This window comes from Rhinopithecus roxellana, chromosome 13 (assembly GCF_007565055.1).
Source record: "Rhinopithecus roxellana isolate Shanxi Qingling chromosome 13, ASM756505v1, whole genome shotgun sequence".
Lineage (NCBI taxonomy): Eukaryota > Metazoa > Chordata > Mammalia > Primates > Cercopithecidae > Rhinopithecus > Rhinopithecus roxellana.
In genome coordinates, this window is record NC_044561.1 from 115,500,225 (window position 1) to 115,523,888 (window position 23,664).

The window sequence follows — 23,664 nt, forward strand, 5'->3', positions numbered from 1 at the left end:
TTTGCTATTTCACTCTAAGGTGCTGTAGGAGTTAGTGGTGGCCTTGGCAGAGGCCAAGCTTTCAACAAATTCTACCTTCTGTGCCAAAAAGCACAAGACTTAGGGATTATAAATGTGGACAGAGAAGGCAGAAGAGGATGACTAATGATGTCTACTCAGTGGCATCAGGAGAGCAAATATTATTGCGTACCATGTCACTAAATAGACAGTAATTTATGAGTACTGCTGGTGAAGCTAAGTAGAAAATCAGATTGCAGCAAGATGGGGGTATTTGTCTGTGACAGGAGCTTTGATCAAGGCAGAGAAGTTGAGTGCAAGTCTGCATGCAAGTCACAAAGCACTTTTTAAAAGGCCCAATTAAAAGCTACAAGACCTCCTTTAGATGACAAATTCCCTGCCTTCAAGAAGTCTTTAGCTTAATGGGGAATCTCACATGAGGGTACCTCTATTCCTCCCAGCTGTGAGCCTACAATCTTGGGGATCCCCATAACTCACTTCAGGTTACAGACTTCCAGCTGCCTACACGCGTCTCCATGGTCATGCATGAGCTTCTGGGTGGCTGACTCTAGGCCAGCAACTCTCCTCTAAACTTGCAGCCAGCTATGGTGAAGAGGCAGACTGCCAGGGGCCATGATCATAACCTTGGTAACTCTTTTCAAGAAAATTGTGCAAGGGGTATAAGATTCCTATTAAATCTCCCTAACTAGTTTCATTTTATTTCTCCTTTCATAGGCAGGCATCTTTGTTTCTCCTCAAGAAGCTGGCTGCAGCATTTTAATCGTTTCGTTTTCTGCTTCCAAGCTTTGCACATGTAGCTCCCTCTTATACACAGCCTTCTCCTCTACCCGTCTTCTTCTACTTCTCTCTAACTCAGAGTCTTATCTTTTGTGAAACTTCTGATAGATTTTGGCAACAAGAAGTGACAAAAAGCAAGTGTGTCTCCAAAGCATTTGAACTACAGTTCTGTTACATCATTACATGGTGCGACAAGACCATGAGCTTTCTTTAAAGTAGCGTCTTTATTTTCTTTATTTAGCTTTCTATCTCCAGTGCCCAAACAGTGTTAGGTGCACAATAAATACTTAGTCAGTGTTTCTGGCCACATGAATGTTCATAAAATAGAAGCATATGCTATCAACCTTTAGAATTTCATGCTAAGCCTGTAGTCAAACATTTCACAGATGAAAATGAGACCCGGAGAGGGAAGAGTCTTGCCCAAGACCACCTAGAGTCTCAGGAGCAGATTGATAACCAGGTTTTGACTCTTGGTCAAAGGATTTTTCTATAGTACCACCTGAAAATTGCTCACTTGGTTGGGGGAGATCCTGTATTAAATACACAAAACCCCACCATGTGCTCTGTTACAAACAATATTGTAAGTAGAACAATAAAAATATGCTAAAAGGGAAAGACTGAGTCTCTTCCCTTTTCCCTTAATGGGGAATCTCACACAAGGGTACCTCTATTCCTCCCAGCTGTGAGCCTACAATCTTGGGGATCCCATAACTCACTTCAGGCTACAGACTTCCAGCTGCCTACACTCATCTCCATGGTCATACATGAGCTTCTGGGTGGCTGACTCTAGGCCAGCAACTCTTCTCTAAACTTGCAGCCAGCTACATTGAAGAGGCAGACTGCCAGGGGCCATGATCATAACCTTGGTAACTCTTCCATGATCATAACCTTGGTAATAGTCTCTTCCATGTGAACTCTTTCCTGCTGGAAAACTCCCAAGTTTGAAACCACATGGGTCACTGATGACTTTTGGCCACTCCCTGTAATGGCTTATTGTCTTGTTTTATCAATCTGGGGGTGGAGTGGTGTGAAGCGAGCAGGTGGAGCCCAGGTACTCCTATTTTGGTCATTATGAGTTCCCAGAGTTGAAGAATCCCATGGATTTCCCATTCATGATTTGGGCATGGGCCAGTAATTCCTCATGCCCCTCCCTAGAACCATGCCCATCTACAAATTGAGGAGCTGAACCAGAACCTTTCTGGGGCTGCCTGTGATGGGATATTCTATCACTCTGTTACCAACTGAGGAGAGCAAACCTTATGGGAGAAGCAGAGGTGTCCTCGGACACTGCTTAGGGGGCTCTGAGCAGAGAAGGGAGCACCTGGGGTGCCCTGAAACTTCCATCTCTATAGTTATACCCCATTCAAAAGCTGCCTGCCTGCCATCACCCCATTACCCACAGATGACTAAGAGCTAGATGGCAATACAGGCCTTCCCCACAAAAACCATACATATGGAGTGTCCATCTCGAGCTAGAAAATGAACAAATGTTTGCTCTTCATTAGGCTGCATCATATTCCTCACAGCTGTTCCTTGTTGCTTTAAATAGTCTTAATGGAGCTGTAATAACCAGATACCTTCTGGTTGCCCTACTGGGCTGGTTCCATTCATTACGACGACAGGCTCTCTTGATTGAACTGGGATGAACGTGCTTCTTCTTTCTCTCCATGACAAAGTCACCTCTTCCTATTCTCCCTCATCTTCCCTAAACCTGCTGCTCTTCTGACTACCATGGCAGCGTTACATGGGACACAGACAACTCGGCTCTCCAGCCCACATCTCTTATCTTTTGCTGTGATGCTTAGGGTTTTGCTGTGTAACAGGGGCAGGTGGGAGAACTGGAGCTGGGGGGAAGCAGGCTGGGGAGGGAGGATGCTGTGGTTCAGAATCACATGCCCTTGACTTTAATAGGAAGGGCATATGGTTCAGAATCACATGCCCTTTCATCAGCAGGAGTAGACCTGAGGGTTGGCAGAGCACGCCAGGGGATGGGTCTGTGGGCACAAACAGGGCACATGCTGGGGACTCCATGGGTTTTCTTAGTGGTTCTCAGCTTTAAAAGTATATTCCCATCAACGGGAGGGCTTAGAAAACACTGAAGTATACATCCCACCCCAAGTGAAACTGATCTGAAATGTGGCCTGAGCATTGGTGTTTTTTTAAAACTTCCCCAGGTAATTCTAATGTGCAACCCAAATTGAAAGCCTCTGACTGAGGCTTGGATCTGTCTGGCAGGTGAAGTTAATTTGCCTTGGGCCTCCTTGAGCTCCTAGGAACCCAAGGCCCTTGGCCAATTGTGGTTTTTAGAACTTGAGACATAACCATGGGAGTGGTAGCCCCAGACAGTGAGGTTCCCATGCGACCATCAGTGGGAGGGAGGCCCAGCTGGCCCGGCTGATTGGTTCTTATTTAGACTCCCAGAATATCAGTGACAGAAGGGTTCTTTGGATCACTTTGACAAACCCCTTTGCTCCCACAGCATAAATGTGGAAATGGAGGCCCAGAGGAGAGGGACCTGCCTAAGGTCACCTGAATACTTCATAATTGTTATAGGGCTTGATTCCAGGCATTTTGACTCTCAATTCAAGATGGTTCACACATTATTTCAAATAATTGAACTTAAAATATATATTGAGAGACTCAAGTTTTCATGCCAATGAGAACAAGCTGATTTTATGGCTCTACATGCAGAGAAAGTGCGTAGGCTTGTCTGGGCTCTGGGCCCAGTCTCCTGGTTTGGGCAGCCCCATATTTTCCTTGAATTACTGTCCCAGACGCCTACCTGCCTCTGTTGTCCCTGCTCTGATCTCTACAAGATCTAAAACGCAAATCTACTTTAAAAAGTCCTGCTCTCTTCTATGGCTCCAGTGGCTTCTTGATTACAACCCAAACTCATTAGCATAACAAATACTCGCCTTTTGCTTCATCTTGGCCCCTGTTGACAATTTCAGCCCCATCTCCCTCCATGCTTCCTCCCAAACCGTTTATGGTTCCCCTCACTCAACCTGCTGTGCAGACTCCCGTGCCATAGCTTATGCTAGCCGCTGTGCCTGGAACACCCTTCCCTTCTTTACTTTGGTTCTTCCTACTTCTCAAACTTTGGGCTTTATGTCTTCCAGAAAGCCACTGGCTGTTGACCTTTAGGCTGGGTTAATGCATCCCACCCCTAAGGATTCTCATAGCTCTGGATATACCTCTATGGTGGCATTTTTTTGGTCTCTAAGAATAGGCTCTACGTTCCCTAGAAGGCAAGGGCTCTATTTCAGTTCCCAGAGCCTAGTACAGTGTCTGTCCCATGGAAAATGCTCCCATATCTTAAAGTTGAAATTCTGAAAGGCCTGGTCCTAGGTCCTTGTCTTTGTCTATACTCACTTGCTTGGTGACCTCACCCAGTGTGGCTTTAATCATCTCTAGGCCAACAACTCCCAAAAGTTTCTCTCCAGCCCAGGCTTCTTTACCAAATTTCAGCTTCATAGATCCAACTACCTCCTTGCTACATGGAGACACTAATATGTCTAATGGATACTGCAAACTCAATTTAACATGAAACTGGCCGGGCGCGGTGGCTCAAGCCTGTAATCCCAGCACTTTGGGAGGCCGAGACGGGCGGATCACGAGGTCAGGAGATCGAGACCATCCTGGCTAACATGGTGAAACCCCGTCTCTACTAAAAATACAAAAACTAGCCGGGCGAGGTGGCGGGCGCCTGTAGTCCCAGCTACTCGGGAGGCTGAGGCAGGAGAATGGCGTAAACCCAGGAGGCGGAGCTTGCAGTGAGCTGAGATCCGGCCACTGCACTCCAGTCTGGGCGACAGAGCGAGACTCCGCCTCAAAAAAAAAAAAAAAAAAAAAAAAAAAAAAACATGAAACTACTGATTGTTCCAGCTCTGCTTTACTTGAGCGTCCCCACTTCCATTAGAGGCAACTCTGTCCTACCAGTGGCACAAACGGCAGCCTTGGAGTTACCCTTAATTCCTTTTGTAACATACACCATGTGTTAGGAAATGCTCTTGGCGCCATCTTTTAAATATATTCAGAATCCATCCACATCTCACCACCTTCTCTGCCATGCCCTGAGTCATTGTTGTCTCTCACCTGAGTTACTGCAATGTCCTCTTAATTGGTCTCCTTGCTTTCACCCTTGCCTTCCTAAGTTCCATTCTCAACACAGTAGCTAGAATGAAGTAAGGACAGATCATTAGCACTTGTCTTCTTAAAGCTCTGCAGTGGCTTTCCATTTTAGTCAGAGTAAAAGTCGAAGTCCTTGTAACGGGTTGTAATGCATAGCATGGTCAGGTCCCTCTTTATTTCTCCAGTCGAGTCTCCTATTACTTTTATCCCTTGCTCACTCTGCCTCTGTCATCCTGGCCTCTTTGCAACTGCTTGTGCATGCCAGGTATATTACTCTCTGGATCTGGAACACTCTTCCTCCAGATATCTTCCACCACGTCTTTATTCAAGTTTCATCTTCTAATTAAGGACTACCCTTTTATCCTTTTTACTACTGGAACCTCCTTTACTTCATGTCCCTGGAACAAATCTCCCTTCCTTGCTCTGTTCTTTCTTTTTCCATGGTACTTGTGGCAGACTGTATTATTCTCCAAATATTTTCTTTCTCTTTTCTTTGAAGATGGAGTCTCACTCTGCCCTGAGGCTGGAATATAGTGGCACGATCTCAGCTCACTGCAACCTCTGTTTCCTGGGTTCCAGTGATTCTCCTGCCTCAGCCTCCAGAGTACTTAGGGTTACAGGCACCCACCATCACGCCGGGCTAATTTTTGTATTTATAGTAGAGAAAGGGTTTCACCATGTTGGCCAGGCTGGTCTTGAACTCCTGACCTCGGGCAATCCATCCACCTCAGCCTCCCAAATTGCTGGGATTATAGGCATGAGCCACTGTGCCTGGGCTTTTATTTTCCCCCCACAATATTTCTTGCTCTGCATGCTCCTCTAGAATCTGGCAATTGCCCCTCCTCCTCATCAAGGGATAGAGTCAAATTCCCCTCTCCTAGAAAGTAGGGGAGTTTTTACCTGCTTACAACCAATAGTACATGGTAGGAATAATGCAGTGTGATACCCAAGTTTGGGTCACAAAGATGATGCACTTTTCACCTTGTTATCTGGGGAGCTCACCTATGGAGCTCTAAGCCACCATGGAAATCGTCCAGCTATCTCAAGGCTACCATGCTGTGAAGAAGCCCAGGTCACTGAAGAGGCCATGTGTAGGTCTTCCAGTGGACAATCCCAGCTGAAAGGCTGCATCAGTCACTAGTCATGTGAGTGAAGACATATTCAGATGATTCCAGCCCCCAGCCTTGGGGACTTCCTAGCCCAGGCTCTGGATACTGTGTGGAAGAAACAGGTTGTCCCTGTTGTACCCTGCACAGATTCCACAGAATCAATGAATGCAAGAAATTGGTTATGTTGCTAAAATTTGGAGTGATTTGTAACATAGCAAACAGTATTTTTCACTGTCTAACACACTACATTATAAAATTTGCTTACTTTTTAAGCTTATGTTTATTTCCTACTTCCCTTGCTAGAATACAAGCTTCAGGAGGGCAAGAATCTTTGTTTCATTCACTGTTGCATCCCAAATACCTAGAATCGTCCTTGGCAATAATAAATAGTAAATATTTACTGAACAAATTTTAAGTGATTGTTCAACTGAATTGAATTTTGTCTTCTGACGCAGCTTGCTATGGCTGAGATGTCCCTTAGATGTCAACTTGTCAAACCCACTCGTTTGTATGAAAAAACTGAGCAGAACAGAGAAGTGACAGGCAACAAACAGCACATAGCAGACTCATATGAGAGTAGGATTGGAGGCTCAGGAGTCTTATATCTGCAATAGAATTTTCCTAGCAGATCTGTGACTCTTATGCTGAGGATGAAGATTCGAGATATCAGAGGAGCCCTGATGATCAAAGCAATATCCAGCTGTATTCTGGGCTGGACATTGTGGGCTAGCACATTGTGAAATGACCTTTATCAGGCTATATTTTCCGATTAACCCTCAGTTAATAAGAAAATAATGTTAACTAGAAGCTAACATTATTATATTAATTTGAACTGATTAATATAATTTGAACTAATTGAGGCCAAGGCTAGCCTAGTTAGATTTCTGGTTGAGGTTCAAATGATGAAATGACATGTATTGTTTGTTTTCTCATAAAAGCTCTTCATTTCCATGCTAGAAAGTTTGGAAAATGCAAAAGGGTACAAAGAAAAAGTTTTGAAAAGCAACTCATCACACAGGGATGAATGCTTTAAAAGAAATGTTAATTTAGAAGGAAATGCCTGAAAGTAGTCAAATACACTTGTAATTCTGTCTTCAAATTTCAGATTGCAAGTTCTTACATATGTGTTTCTCAGCATTTGGCTGCTTGTCCCTTTTTTTTTTTTTTTTTTTTTTTTTTTTTTTTTTTTTTGGTAAGCCACATATCTCCCTTAATGATATTTGAAACTTTTAATCAAATTGTTATGACTAATGTTGAATATACCATTTCAAACAACATAACCTTCCTGACATTTGCTCAACAAACAGGTCTGTATACACACACATAAAGCACACTCACATGCACCCCAGAGACTGGGACCATTCAATCCCCTAGGAAATGAGATCCAGGGATGGGTAGTAATGAGATCATCTTCTTCAACTCTAATTTGAATATCCTTTCAAGATTTGCAGATGAGAATATGAAAAATGCTATTTTACTTAGACCGTTTTTGAAATTAAGTGCTAGCTCTCCCAAGCTGGTAATTACTCACATCCATTGACAAAAACGTTTTTGTTCTCATAGATATGTCAAACATACCCCTTGTCACCATGTTTTACACGCTTATAAAGTTTTAGGACCAGATAGGTCCTGAGATATCACCTTATCCAAATTCTTCATTCAACTAATAAAGAATTTTAAAACTCAGATAGCAAAATTCTAAAATCTAACAGCTTACTACATTGGAATCCAGATGTCTGGACCCCCAGTTTAGCACAATTTCATGACCTCATACGACTTCAGAAATATTGCTTTGTAAGCTCTTTCTCAGAATATAGTCTGAGGGATAAACTTAGTCTGCAATATCAAGAATTCCAAATGTGTGGAGTCTGAACCAATGAGTTTTCTACTGCACACAGCAAAACTGAATCAAGCATATCTGGGGCACACAATGTATGTGAAGAGAAAAAAAAGAACAAACAACAACAAAAAAACCCCACACAAATACATATAACTCAGAGCATGGTACACAGAAGATACTCAAAAGATATTTTAGGAAGGAAGGAGGGAAGGGAGAGAGAGGAAAGGAAAAGTGAAGAAAGAAATTCTTGTTTTCAAAGCTGGCTGCAGCTGGAGTCTACCTGCAACTAGGAGAGTTGCAGAATTATTCTTGGAGAGTGAGCTGCTCTTTGGTTCAGAAAAAAAGTCTTAATGCATTTTCCTTTTATTTTGCTTTTTGTTTGTAAAAGGTGAGGCCTAATGGGCAGGATTTGAAACAAAAAGAGTAAGATAGAGAAAGCTAAATTTTTCTGCAAAATAAAAGAGGAATGTGGGGCCCTTTGTCTGGATGCTGAGGGGTAGGGGTGGAGGAAGTTTTGAGGACACTAAAGATGACTTTGAGGAGAAATTAGATAGAGACCTGTTGGGAGACCAGAACCTTAGAAGGCCTTACCAGCAATGTAGATGGTTAAGGAACTTATAAGAAGAACAGCATTGTATTGAGGTGCTGCCTGTCCTTTGCTGCAATCCTTCTCTATTATTCCCCAAACCTCGGTAACAACCACTACCGGCAAATCCTTTGTGTTAGAGACGCTTTGGGAAGGTAGGAAAGAGATGCCCATACAGGGTGAAGAGAAGGTGCAGAAAGAGGGAACTGTGGTCACTGGAGATGAAGCATTGCCTTTGTGGGGTGGGAGCAAGGACCAGAATACTACAGAAGCTTGAATAAGAGACAAGAGGTGACCAAGAGCAAGCAGACATTCTGGAAATCATTGGCAGGGGAGATGTGCTGGCTTTTCTACAGCATGTGGGATGGGAGCTGGAGCCATTCTAGCATATTGAATGGAGGTGAGACTCCAAGGTGTAGAAACCTTGGAGATAATGGAACTCTGGATAATGAAAGGGGAAGGGGAGAGAAACGGGAGTGAAAAAGGATGTCTTAGAATTATTTAGCATGGCGCTTCTCAAATTTAATGTGTATACAGATCACCTAGTTTCTGGTTAAAATGCAGGTTCTGATCCAGTAGGGCGGGACGTGGACTGAGATGTTGCATTTCCCACACTACCCCAGGTGATACTGATGCTGCTGGCCAGGGAGCCATGCTTTTTGTTGTAAGGCTTTAGTGCCCAAATAAGCCTCTGAAACAATCAGGAAGTTTCCCCACAGCCTGGTCTCTTACCTCGTATTCCTCCTTGAACCCGTAGCCCTGGCCTCTCTTCATCTGCGTGATGTGCTGCAGCAAGTCAGCCACCCGGATGGCAGGCTGGAACTGGTCCCGGGGGTAACTCATCTCCACAGGGTCACAGGTGCGGTAGGGATGAGTCTGGATCGTGAGGGTGGGCTGGGAAAGCTCCCCACGGCTGCCATCTGCTTCGAAAAGAAGGAGGCAGAACAGATCATCACCTATAGAAGCGTTGCCCTTTGTCCTCCCTGTCTCCCCCAGCGTGGCCTGAGGAGGGCAGAGGGAACCAACTTGGGACTCAACTGATCAGGAAACCGCAGAAAGACCGGAGATACACTCCTTCCCCGGCCTGGCTGTGTTGGTAGATCTAAGTATCAAACCCACAAACAAACCAACGAACACAACACATTTCAAGGGCACATATTGACAAAGTTACAGCTTGGTTGTCATTCCAGTCTGTGTCAGTCCTTCCTTTAGACTTGGTGGGGTAGAACCACTGAGAAGCAGGAAGGCTATTTATTGGGAGCCCCCTCCTGTTTAGGAAGCAGAGAGGCTGGAAATAGTGCCTGATGCCTGGCTGCAGGTGAGGAGAGCCTCAGGTGGCCTCAGGTGCTCGAAGATTGGAGTCACATGTAAGCCTCTGGTCCATTTGCCTGCATCCCTGTGATCTGGCTTATCTACTAATTTTTTCCTTTGAGTTTTACCCTGGGAGGAATTGCAGCCAGTATTGGACTGCCAGCAGCTAGCAGGGACCCTGACCCTCCCAGCTGCTCTCTGTAGTTATGAGCTCTGCCACAGTGACCACCTTCTTGCTATTGTATAGTTTCCCCATCACTTAATACTATTAATCCAGTGGCATCATTGAACCCACCTTGCGGGTAGGGAAGCCTGGACCTCTTCCTTCAGTGCTGCTAGCTACTTTCTTCAGGCCTGGATCCCGTGCCTCATCGCCTTCATAAAATCTCTGCCTGATGTAAGATCTATATTCTCTCTTGATAAAAACCTTTTCATCCAATGAGTTGCTTTAACTGCCTTCTGTCAGTTTGGCCACCCTGAAAACTAATGCCTGCTCATACTGGGTTGGAATTCTTCTGTTCCCCTTGGACCACTAAAACCAATGTCTTGCTTACCACCTTCCTGCCAGGCATACATTCTTGGTCTTTCAGGGCCAGTTTACCTTTCCCAGAACCATCTAGGTTTGGTCTTCCCAACCTCCTTCCAAAGATGTGAATGAACAGTCTATGCCCCGGACCATCTTGTTTGTGGCATGCAAGAGATGAGAACTGCCAGCTGCAGCAGTTGATGTGTCTCCCCCAGATGTTTTCAGACTCTGTGAAACACCTATGCAGATACCCACTTGGCCTATGCCGTACTCATTCCCTGGGAGGCTTAGCATATATTCCCGATTTTCTGCAACTTGTCTTTTCAAAATCCACGTTCCCTTCAGCTTGTTTGCCTGTCATGTTGGAATAATCCATCAGACATGGATTCTGTGTGTGAATGCACACTCTACTTTTCTGCAGCAACATCAGCAAGCCTGTTCCTGGCAAGGAAAGATAACGGAAGGGAACACCTGGCCTTCCTGCTTTCTAGGTGACCAACTTGTCCCAGTTTGACTGACAATTTTCCAGTTTTAGCTTTGAAAGTTCAGCTGTTGGGAAACCTCTCAGTCACGGGCACACGGGAATGGTTGGTCACCCTAATGCTTTCAATTATACCTGTGGTTGGAGTAGGGGATAAATTTTTCACTTTGCAGCCTTCTGTCTGCCCCCCCACTACTGGCTCCTCCAAGAGAGGAGAGGCTACTAATCTGACTGGTCTGAGCCTGAGACACTGATTGGGTCATACCTAATTAGCAGGGGGGGTCATCGTAGGTTGAGTGTGGTCTCCAAAACTTCCTGATTCAGGGTGGTAGGTAAACATCCCCAAAGCAGAGACTGTCCTTTGGGGACCAGCCAAATAACCCCTGGATTGCCTACAGAAATATTTCTAAGATTTAGATATATGCACAAGAAAGAAGGGCCCAGGCAAGTTGTTAGCAAAACCTTCCTGACTGCACAGAAGAGAAATACTGCTTACTTTTTCTCCCGCGATTTTAGGTAATAGCTAGTATGTGTTCACTGGCATTGCTTAAATGCACCACTTGGCAAACATGGGGGCTGTTTCCTTTCTCCATCACCCCCTTGGGTTCATGAGTTCGAATTACTGAGAACCCACTCTGTGCCAAGGACTATGGTAGGCAGTGGCAATGCAGACAGAAATACTGATTCCACCCTCAAGGCTTGACAGTTTAGCAAGGAAATAGGCAAGAAGAACCAACTGAAGAAAAAGGACAGAGCCTGAGAGATGAAGGCACATTTAGTTAAGAGCAAGGAGGTTGATAAGGAGTAAAAGCTGTGGGTAGAAATGTCAGGGGGGCAACACTGTAAGAGACGATGCCAGGCAGATCCAGAAAGACTGTGAATGTGTAAGACCCTTGAAGCCAGTGTGAACCTGTTGAAAGGTTTTAGGAGGAATCTCCTTCTTTAAAGACTCACACTGTTTCTTGAGGTGTCCCAGCTGTCATGAATAGCTGTCATCAAAGGCATCCTTCCAGCGAATATCACTCCTGTGATGGTGTGATTGGAAATGGAGAGGAAGGGAGCACTTGTGTTTGATTCATCTAGAGATGGTACAAAACTACAACAAGAGCCACAGAGGTATGGATCGTGAATACCTAAATCTTGGAGTCATGTCATACTCCACGATTTCTAGGAAAGGATGAGCTGAGTCAATGCTAGGAGGCCTGTGAGTATTTCCCACCATGTGTGATGGGGACAGATGTCTTCGGAGACCCATAGTCTCCCAGAGGAACTTGGGGCATGGGCTGCATGGGAGACCAGCTGCCTGGGAAAGACAGGCTTCCTAGGAATAGGAACTTGGCTTTTTATGTGTGTGAGAAACGTCAAATGTTTCCAAAACCAACCAAATAGCTGTCAATATGGATATTTTCCCTAAACACATTGCTAGACAGACTGTAAACTTAGTGTCAGCAAAACCAACACTGGAATGAAAAATAAATGCATTGAAATTTAACAACTTGTATTGCTGTAACATTTGCAATAATGTCAATGCCAGTGCTAATGATGCTATGAAGACTCAGAACCAAGGGATTTTCAAGGTTTATTAATCCAACGGGTTGGACTCCCCTTTCCAAAGTATCTTACCTCACCTATTCCCTTATTAACCTCTGATAATGCAGAAGTGATGTCTTTTATCACACTCCATTTCACTAGACGCACTATACTTAATTTTCCATCATTAGGTTTAATGAAAACCCAATTTCACATCTCACTTCTCTCAGGAACCTACAAGTAATGCTACGTTTTTATCAGGCCCAATTAAAAGACGTTATGATGTTCCTATTCGAGAGGGAACCTTAAAACTAATGTGCGATTCTGCTGCTAATCCAGCAAGGGCACTGGAATTCACATGCTGCTCATAAAATGTAACTCACACCAGCTGGCCCAGGGACAGAGCATTTTTCATTTTTTCTCCTCACCAGCCCCTTAATTTTCATGCCATTTCAACTTCTGATTTATGGGTCTGGTATGTTTATTTATCGTGTAATAATATTTTGGATTTCTTTCACACTTTTTATATAGCTGTTGCCTAACCCTGTGAATTTTTCTGCAGTAACTCTTATCACTGCCTGCGAGGAGCTTGTGGGATGGGCAGAAGGATTTTGGTGATGTGTATGAGATTTTGGGTTACTGTCTCTCTGATTTCCTCTTTGCTGTCTCTCTGCTCTCTCCTTCTCTTCCTTGGGATCCTAGATTCATTGCCGCCACTGCCCACTCCTGGCCCCTGCCCCACTGCTACCAGCCATATAGATCTCTCTCTACCTTTAGTCACATATTTCCAGTCACTTGCTAGGAATTGCCACTCCAACTGGTTAAGAAATATTTAATGAGTACCTATACTGTACAATGCACCATGTTAGATACTGTGTTCATACAGGAGGGAGGTATGTTCAGGGATAAATAAGCAGGCCACAGCCCTTGAAGGAGGGGAGAAGAAAATATAAGGTGTGTGTGAATAAGTCTAACTAAGATAGGGAGAGATAGGCATCTAGGAGATGGAAGAAGGATGTGCCATGGGGTTTGGCAATCTGGAAACATTCTCTAAGCTTTAGGCATTCATGATCCACCTCTGTGTCTCTTGCCATAGCTGTGTATCATCTATGTGAGAGCTGTCCAATAGAACTTTCCACAACAATGGAAGTATTCTACCTCTATGCTCCACAGTTTGGTAGCCACTAACCACATGTGGCTACTGAGCATCTGAAATGTGGCTAACGAGACAGAGGAACTGAATTTTAAATTTTGTTTCATTTTAATTAATTTAAATGGAAATATCTACAGGTGGCTTATGTTTAATATATTGGGCAGTGCAGGTATACAGAAAGAGATAGGGAAAGGAAGAGAGTTCTAGAGTCACACAGTAGGGCAAAGAGGTCTAGAACAGCACTGGCCAGTGAAAATATATTGCAAGCCATGTATGTAATTTAAGATGGTCTTGTGGCAACATTAAATAAGGTGAAAAGGAACACATGAAAGTTAATTTCAATAATACAGTGTACCTAACTCCACATATCTGAAATAATATTTCAATATATAATTAGAAAAATTATTAATGCTATATTTTTACATTCTTTATTCACACAAAAGCTTTGAAATCCAATGTGTATTTTACACTTACAGTACATTTCAATTCAGACTGGCCATATTTCCAGGATTCAACAGACACTGGTAAATCGTAGGCTACTGTATGGGACAATGCAGGTGCACACAGACTTATCCAGAACCAGATCAAGTTCTAAAGAGAGGTAATTTAGAGCTGGAGTAAATGCTAAATAAAAAGACACCGATCCAGTGTAAAACAGCTCTCACCCAGCACTACCCCCCCAAAAAAAATTACACATTGACACCAATGTTCTGTATTTGCACTGTTCAATATGGTAGCCACTGGCCCTCTGTGGCTATTGAGCACTTAAAATGTGCCTACTGGTGCTGAGGAAATGAATGCTTAATTTGATTTTGATTTATTTCAATTTAAATAGCCACAGGTGGCCAGTGGCTACTGTATTGAACGATTCAGATCTACACAATTGCATCCTTAAAACTTTTATTCAAATAAACTCTCCACTATTTTTTTTTTTTTTACTTTGCCTCATTATGAATGATGCAACATTATGAATGGTGCAACATAAAATCATGAATATGATGTGCTAATTTTGTTTTAGTACTCACTAAAATGTTTACATAACTATTTAAGAAGAAGTCTGGGCCGGGTGCGGTGGCTCATGCCTGTAATCCCAGCACTTTGGGAGGCCTAGCTGGGCGGATTGCCTAGGTCAAGAGTTCGAGACCAGTCTGGCCAACATGGTGCAACCCCATCTCTACTAAAAGTACAAAAATATTAGCCAGGCGTGGTGGTGTGCATCTGAAATCCCAGCTGCTTGGGAGGCTGAGGCAGGGGAGTTGCTTGAACCAGGGAGGCAGAAGTTGCAGTGAGCCAAGATGGTGCCATTGCATTCCAGCCTGGGGCAACAGAGCAACACTTTGTCTTAAAAAAAAAAAAAAGGAAAAAAGGGTCTGTTCATGTTGCATGAGAGGAACTCAGTCTGCACCCTGAGAAATGTTGAGTCTGGGTCCCAGAATCAGATAGAATGGGGTTTGGATCATTCTTTGGCCAAGTGACAAAACTTTCTGCATCTCATTTTCTTTATCTACAATGCAGAGAAAACACATGTTGTAACGATTCAAAGAGATAGTGCATGCTGAGTGCTCAGTACAGTGCTTGGTATCCAGGAAGCAGTAAAAACCAGTATTTGTTCTGATGATTTTGTACCTAATGTCATTTTGGACATATGAGAATCCACACACTAGAGATGGCATCTAGGGAGTCATTTAGGGCTTCTTTCGCCTTTCCTTGTCTCCTCTCTACTTTCCTTTATGACACACTCCAAAGCCATCTATTTCACTCAATTCCTGCTGCTATTGTCCTCATTCAGGTCTTCATGACAGGACTATTCCATCAGTTTCCTAATGGCCCTTCCTGCTTTCACAGTTCCCTTTACACAGCTTTGATCAGTCATTTTTCTTAGCAAAAGTCTTCATGGAGTCAAGACAAAATTTCTTAACTAGCTAATCAAATTCCTGTAGTTTCTTACCAGTATCAATGTATTTCTTCTATCACTATTCATCCTAGCTCCATGTCCCCTTTAGGGCAGGAGAGTATGAAGAGTGATGTGTAAGTAGCTAGAGACTGTTCATTGAGAGGGGAGAGTCTGGGAGAGGAGAGAAGTTTTGAGGTGGGGAGGAGGCTGGGTCACCTGCACGGAGTGGGGATGCAACTGGAACCAACACTGCAGGGGCTGTGGCAACAGCAGGTGTCAGAGTCAAAGCATAGACTCTGAAGATAAAACTTTGGATTCAAATATCCACAGCTTTCTAGTTATAGGACTTCAAATAAGTTATAGCTGACCTTTGAATAACATGGAGGTTAGAGGAACCAACCTCCTGTGGAGTCGAAAATCCATGTATAACTTATCGTGCCCCCAAAACTTAACTACTAATAGCCTACTGTTGAGCAGAAGCCTTACTGATAACATAAACAGTAGATTAACACACATGTTGTATATGTGTTATATACTGTATTTGTACAGTAAAGCTAGAGAAAAGAAAATGTTATGAAGAAAATCATAAGGAAGAGAAAATATATTTACTGTTTATTAAGTGGAAGTGGATCATCATACAGTTCTTCATCCTCATTGTCTACACATTGAGTAGACTGAGGAGGAGGAGGAGCAAGAAGAGAGGTTGGTCTTGCTGTCTCAGGAGTGACAGAGGCAGAAGAGAATCCATATATTAAGTAAACCTGTGCAGTTCAAACCCATATTGTTCAAGGGTAAACATACTTTGAGCCTAAGGTCTTTATTTGTAATTGCTGATAGTGATGACAATGATCATGATTCATCATCATCATCTTCTTTGAGAAGGCTGTTGCAAGGGTTAAATGTGATTCCACTGGAAGAAATCTCAAGGTGGCACCTGGCTAGCAGTCTGTGCCTCCCCTCTTCTCCCTCACAAAATACTAACAAAGCCTCAAGATAATAAACTTATAACAGCTCTGAAATCTAAGTCTATCCACTAACCTATTGCCAGAATTTGGGAAGAAAACTTCTTTATTATTGCAGCAGCACACATCCCATGTGCAGGAAGATATATACTTCATTTTGTAAAAAATTCTCTAAAATATCTGGAATTGTACAACATCATCTTTCAATTGATTCAACCACAGGTAGTTTCCCCTCCAACGTTGGAAGTGATTACATTTCCTTGTTGAAGCATAAGATGAAGCAGTTGGCTTGTGCTTAGGAGTCATGTTGTAAGAATAATCTGTTCTGTGTTTTTGGATTCCAGACTTGCACTAGCATAGGTGTATGAGATTTGTGACCCCTAAGGAACAGTAGATTCACTCCTCTTACTCAATGTAACAACAGATGGATTTACCTTTTCATGTCTTTCTTATGTCTGACCAAACACATAGTAGGGTCAAACTTGTAAAACAAATAGTAATAGAATGCCACTCCACTGTGCCATTTTCTGTGGAGCCGAAACAAACATGATACAATTGACTTTGATAGACTTTGTTACTTGGGATAAAGCCAACCCAATGGCCTGAAGAATAGAAAAGAAATGCTTCCCATTTTCTCATTTGAATTCCTGAGCTCAGAGAATCAAAGACTGTATCAACCAATTAGCAGGGTTGGGGCATTTCCAAGCTCTTTCTCCTCCTAAACCTCCATCACTGGGGTCTTTGACATGGTAAAGAAAAAAGATGGTATCTTTGTTTCTGAGATGCAGATTCAGTGTCAGGAGGCAATTGCGATGGGAACAGTCATGGGAAAATGCTTCTAGGATTCATTTACTGTTTCCGATAAAGAGATCAATCCTCCTGTTTGTGGGGAGACTATGAATTCCTTCTTTCACAGCACTCACACCAGATGGAAGGATGGTGTTAGATGCTCTATGTAGGGATGGGGGCTATAAACATCCATTGCTCCTCTTGCTTAAACCACTGCCAGAATTTGGGAGGAATATTGATGAATTATAGGAGCATCACACATGCCATGATGGCATGGAATAAAAGGATTCCAACAATAAGTAGGTAGACAGTGAGGCAACAATGAGGATCTGCCTCCTCTGTTTACTGGCAAACACCAGGTCTGGAGAGACTTCTCTTCCTTTAAAGTTAAATAAACAGGAACAAGATAATGTGAGGTCTTAGAAAAAAATTCACCACGTTAACAGTAAGGAAAATGACAGTCTGGATGCTGCGAAAAGTACAATCAAAAAAAAAAAAAGCAGTCAGTATTGACTGTTACCCAAGAGCCATCCCCTGTATTGTTACTTTCTGGCTAAGTTCACAATGTGACTTGGTGGGGGCGGAGGCAAGGAATGACCCTACTTCCAGAACAAGGGACAAATCCTGATGTCCCTACACCATCAAGGTGTTCCGATCCCTTTTGCAAGTTAAATAAAAATCTTTTATATGATATGGGAGGGAAGTTCTTTTTTTTTTTTTTTTTTTTTTTTGAGACGGAGTCTCGCTCTGTCGCCCAGGCTGGAGTGCAGTGGCCGGATCTCAGCTCACTGCAAGCTCCGCCTCCCAGGTTCACGCCATTCTCCTGCCTCAGCCTCCCGAGTGGCTGGGACTACAGGCGCCCGCCACCTCACCCGGCTAGTTTTTTGTATTTTTTAGTAGAGACGGGGTTTCACCGTGTTCGCCAGGATGATCTCGATCTCCTGACCTCGTGATCTGCCCGTCTCGGCCTCCCAAAGTGCTGGGATTACAGGCTTGAGCCACCGCGCCCGGCCGGGAAGTTCTATTAGAAGGCTTCTAGGAAAGGTTCTCTTATCTCTAAGAAGGACAATCCAGTGGCCTGTCTCTGCCACTAGACAGTACCATGTCTGGGTGTGATGCCTGGAACTGCTAAAACAATCTTGCATCCATGAGGGGAGCTGGGCTGAGGTTGCCCTCATGCCAAGATGAGATGATGAAGAGGAGAGCTTGAAAGAATGTGGGTCCTTAATGATATTCATGGGCATCTCATTCAACCAACTCTAACACTTGACTTTCTGTCCTAGAAGATAATACATTAACTTACTGCTTACGCCACTTTTATTCTTTTTTTTTTTTTTTTCTGTTACTGGTATCTTAATCTAAACAACAGAAAGCAGAAATGCATTTTAGGTTCCTTGAAGTTTATTGAAAATGAAATGCAAGAAAAGAAAACACAGAAGAATAAAGGAAGTTAAAGGTGAAATAATAAGACAACAGATTTTTCCAAAAACAGATCAAGTTAAGAAGTAGCTAGAAAAAATATTTACTGGGTGAGGTGAGCAACAATTGTAAAGAAACCAAAATGCAATAGCGGAATTAAAATGGGCATTGGAATCTGTAATGAGAATAAGCAACAAGCAGAAACTTGTAGAGAATTAATTTGAAAAACTTGGAGATTAAAAGGCAAGGAAACCAGAATACAATGTGTGTTTCCTTTGTATCTATCATCTGCTCATGTGTGTTCATGCGTGAAGGCAACAAAAAGTCATTTTTAGAGAAAAGAAAACAAATGTATAAGAGACACAATTGGTGTTACAGAAGAAGAGAACAGAATAAATGGAACAGAAGCATATTATGTGTCCTTTCTTATCAGAATACAATATTAAAACAACTCCTTGGCAAAATAAAAAATTAAATCTTCACATGTAAAGAGTTCTCCACCTACAACTTAAAAATAGAGCCTATATTCTGATACAACTGTTTAAATATTATTGATGTAGAAATACTCAGATAAACATCTAGGCTGCAAAATGGCTGTGTATAAAAAATTAGGAACTACGTTAGTCATATTTTTTTTGCCCAAATTTAAATTCCAGAAAACAATGAAACAAAATTTTTCAAGGAAAAATGGTGTGACTAAAAAATTATACAGTAAATAGTTTTTCATGTTTGAAGCCACAGAAGGGCATTCCCTGACACATAAAGATTCAATAGTTATGTTGGCTCGGATTCTTTTCCAGAGGGTTGGGTAGCTGAGAAAGCTAGTCAAGGATGTGAGTCCAGAAAGAGAGGAAAAAACATCCACAAGAATGGAAGAAGTCTTGTTATAAAAAAAACTGATTTGGCAGACATAGATATGAGTGTACAAATCACAATAAATGTCAATCAAAACAGAATGAACTACAAGAAGTAATTCTTAAATCAGATTTAAAAACCTAATATAAAAATTCTTGGCTAAAATTTCCAATTGTATTAACAAAATCCAGGAAGTGGGTGATGGATACATCACTAGGAATAAAAGTATATTATCTTCTTCACCTTTCATAATGGATAGTCAGTGTGTACAATTTCAACCCTGACACTCTTAATTGAAAAATGCAATTTTAAGTGAATATGTGTGTACTGTAGAGGTGTGTGTGTGTGTGTGTGTTTAAGGCATCAACTACTAGCATAACAAGAAGAATGAACAGGATTCAAATGGAGATAAAAAACAAAACAAAAAAACCCCTAACTTCTACTATAGGTGCATCTGGCATTCTGGCATCCAAATTTTGTTACTTGTTTGATAGAAGCACCTGCCAACATAGAAATCAACATTAAAAAAAAAAAAAACCTGTGTAATACCACTGAAAACTACACTGTCCGGACAAGCAAATGAGAAATCATCCTGTAGAGGTATTTTCATAATCCAAGGCACATTAATTCCCACAGAACAAAACCGCCTCCACTAAAGATGAACTCACAGTAAAAAATAAATTATAAAGAATGACAAGAGCCTTGTAAGGAAGCTTATCCCCGTAGGAGAGAGTCAGGAGTCATGATACACAGAAAAATACACCTCTCAAGAATTGAAAATAATAAAACAATCCAAGAGACTATTAAGTAAATACATTTAGATTGATTAAAGATAAAAAAGAAGGAATATGAACCATTGCAATAATGCACACATGATAGAAAAAGGACAGGTGGGTTTGAAAAATACACATTCAGCTTCTTGAGATAAACAACATAGTCACTGAAAATAGAAAGAAAGTAAACATATATATAAGAACAGACATTCATGGAACATAATACAAGTTAAAGATATAGCAGAGGAGCTGGAAAAAACAGCAAAAGCTGGCTCTTTACTTTGAAAACACCAGCAAATTAGACAAACCTCTGCCAAAAAATGATTAAGGAAAAAAGACACAAATAAGCCACTTCACAGTTGTTAGATATTGATAGAACATTTTTAGCCCAGGCTTAGACTGGAGGATGATTAATGACCAGAGAAGTCCTGGGACACATCTCAAGACTCTGATGGACATGGTCAGGGTCAGCTGGTAAACCCCAGCCCATCACCGGGGTGCTAGCTTTTTGAAAAGGAAGTCATATTTTGAGATTATAGATTCACATGCAATTGTAAAAAAATAACATAAATGGGTCTTAAATACACTTCACCCAGTTTTCCCCAATGTTAGCACTTGTGTAACTATGGTACAATATTATAATCAGAAAATTGACATATATTTTACTGATCTTATTCAGATTTCATTAGTTTTACATGCGCTTGTGTGTATGTTTATGCAATTTTATCACACGTGTAGATCTGTGTGACCACCATCACAGTCAAATGCAGAAATGGTTACATCACAAGGATCTCTCAGGCAATGGAACATTAGCTTTGAGTCTCTTTCTTGTTTCTACATGATACCTGGTTACTAGATTCTGGGAGACTGCAGCAATAATGAAAAGAATTGTCTCTCAGTGAAATGCCAAACTCTGCTAGGGATCGATAAACTGGGATCCCATCTTTCCTGATGCTCCTTTAATCCAGGCTTCCACAAGACCACAACATGTGGCTGCTCATACATGCTGTGCACTGTTCAATTTTAGAGGGTGCCATTCCTTTCACGGCCCTGCTCTTGTGATCTACAAGAGCCATCAATCTTGACTTGTTCCAGTGACTAGCGGTTGTTATTTTCATTTTGAGTAAATCAAGTGGAAAGTTTCACCCATCTGGTCTAGAGGGGAAGCAATAAGCAAAGCATTAGTCAATGGACTTAGTTCCCTAAGAGCTGAGGCAGAGTTAAGAAACGAGACCTCTGTTCAGAGTTTCTTCTATGTGTCTGGAGTGAATTGGGCCACCATGAAGGGTTTTGTGTATGTCATGTGTGTGGGGAGTGTGCGTATCCTGGCAAGCATGTGAGTTTTCCCTTCTCTAACCAGATATAAATGGCTTTTTATCTGTTTTAGAAAATAAATATCTAGGTATAATTTTGTTCAAAAAAGGGTTTCACTATTTTTTAAAAAATCTTTCAAAATATTTTTTTTCTTTTTGTCAAAATTGTATCAAAATCAGTGAGGAAACAGATAGCAAAAATACTGATACCAGTGTTCCACAGCATAGGTTGTATAAACAATATATTTGAAAAGAAATGAAAACTCGTTGAGTTTGCTAGAGCAACAGATGTTTAGTAGTGATAGGGATTCTCTGTGGCTGGCCTTAACCACTTAGTGATCAAACTAGGAAGTGAGGGAATAAAGCTGAGGGGTATGCATGGGATTCTGGAAATATGTTGTTGTACCACAAATAAGAAGGGATATAATTAAGGGCTTTTTAAGTGTTTTAACTCTTGCACACTGGAAACATAAGCCCTTTTTGGTAACATGTAAGTTGATTGTTTAATTCTTACATATTCACCATCCATTTATACTTTCAGAGACACTTACGTTTGAAAATAATGGCCTTGAAAAATGCTGAACTTTGACCAGTAGAAAAACAACCCATAAACAGACAATGAAACATACGCCTAAAGAATTTTGTAAACTGATGATTAGGTAGAGTACAAATATTGGTTGGCAAAGAATGTATTCCCAGAGAATGTATTCTTTTTCAGAAGAGAATGAAGTATATTAAAATAAGATGAAACTGCAAGGTGGCTTAGTGTTTGAAAGATTAATATTATTGGAAAGTGACTTCATGCTATCAGTAAGAAGTTCTGCATGTGACTATGGCTTGTTAACATAAATAGCATATGCAAAAGAACTTGGAAGAACATGTCTCAGTAAGTTACTCAAAACATAAATAACAAAGAAAGGTAAACCACACAGTTTTAATATTCTTGCAAGCATGCAGAGAGTGATAAGGGTATGGCATTTCAGAACAGTTTATATGGAAGGAAAGACGGATTCAATGAGGAAGGATCTGAGTTATAGATAAAGGGATTGATTGAGGCAGCAAGCACAAGAAATGAAAAGTGACCCTGCATGTCAGTTCTGTGTTTCACAGAGCCACTACCAGCGTAAATAAAACCCGGTATTGGTAGATCCATGTGGACTCACCTGCCCCTATTCTCAAACCATCACTTAAAGGAAAACTTGGGCAGATGAACTTAACCTCAAAGTGGGGCCCTGTGTTGGCTGGGACTGCTAGCAACTTGGACAGTCTTCTGCCTTGAAAATTCTAGAGTGTTTGAAGAATCTGACATATTGAGGAAAACGGCGAGTCCAATAGGAAAGACAGAGAGGCTCACACCATACTCTCTGAAGATAGGGAAGTGGTCTAACATGTACAGACTTTGGACACGAACAGCCCTGAGTGAGAACCCTGACACTGCCACTTATTGCCTGTGTGACTTTGGGCAATTTACTCAATCTCTCTGAACCAGTCTCTGCAAAGCCTTTATGGCTGGTATCTCTGAAAACTGGAGATAGAAAGAGAAAATCAATTTATAATTGTTAGAAGCTCAACACATCAGAGGTTAATACAACAGAAGAAGAGATAGTCATTGCTCTCCATGGCCAGGATCCTCAGATCTGCTGCCCCTCTCTTTCCCGATTCATGGTGGCTGAAACAGCATCCTTACAACTCCTTGAATCCCCTCTTCCTTCTTCCTGTTCTGTTCTCCAAAATAAGGCACGAGAACTTTTTCAAAGGCCAAAGCTGAGCATGTCACCTCCTTGCTCAAACTTTTTATTGGATGCCCACTGTCCTTTGGCTAAGTTCCAGATTTAAAAAATTTAATATGGCTTCAAGGCTATGATTGGTCTAGCTCTCACCAATCTCATTTGCCTCATCTTGTGTCTCTGTGTCCTTTGCCCACTAGGCTGCAGCCACACTGTCTCCTCACTGAATTCTCGCCCACCCGAGAATCTGTACAGGATGTGCTATTCTCCTGGAGTGTTTATAACTTTTCCCCCAAACTTCCAAGGCCACGTGGACTCCTACTCACCCCTCAGCACTCAGCTCAAGTCACTTCCTCTTCTAGAAGAAACAAACCAATCTGTGGTAGGAATGAATGGTGGTTACCAACTGGGTTGAGTAGGGGCAGGGATTGGCTGGGAATGGGCATGAGGGATCTTCCTGGCAAGTCTGC

The 23,664-nt window shown here is 42.1% G+C and overlaps 1 protein-coding gene across 1 annotated transcript in view; it reads right to left on the reverse strand.

Annotated features, from left to right (window-relative positions):
* PTPRT (protein tyrosine phosphatase receptor type T) overlaps window positions 1-23,664 on the reverse strand; it is an 812,457-nt gene that overhangs the window by 74,059 nt on the left and 714,734 nt on the right. Inside the window, exon 18 of the mRNA XM_030915349.1 lies at window positions 9,194-9,384. Within this exon, the coding sequence (XP_030771209.1) occupies window positions 9,194-9,384 (191 nt within the window). The remainder of the gene's footprint in view (window positions 1-9,193; window positions 9,385-23,664) is intronic.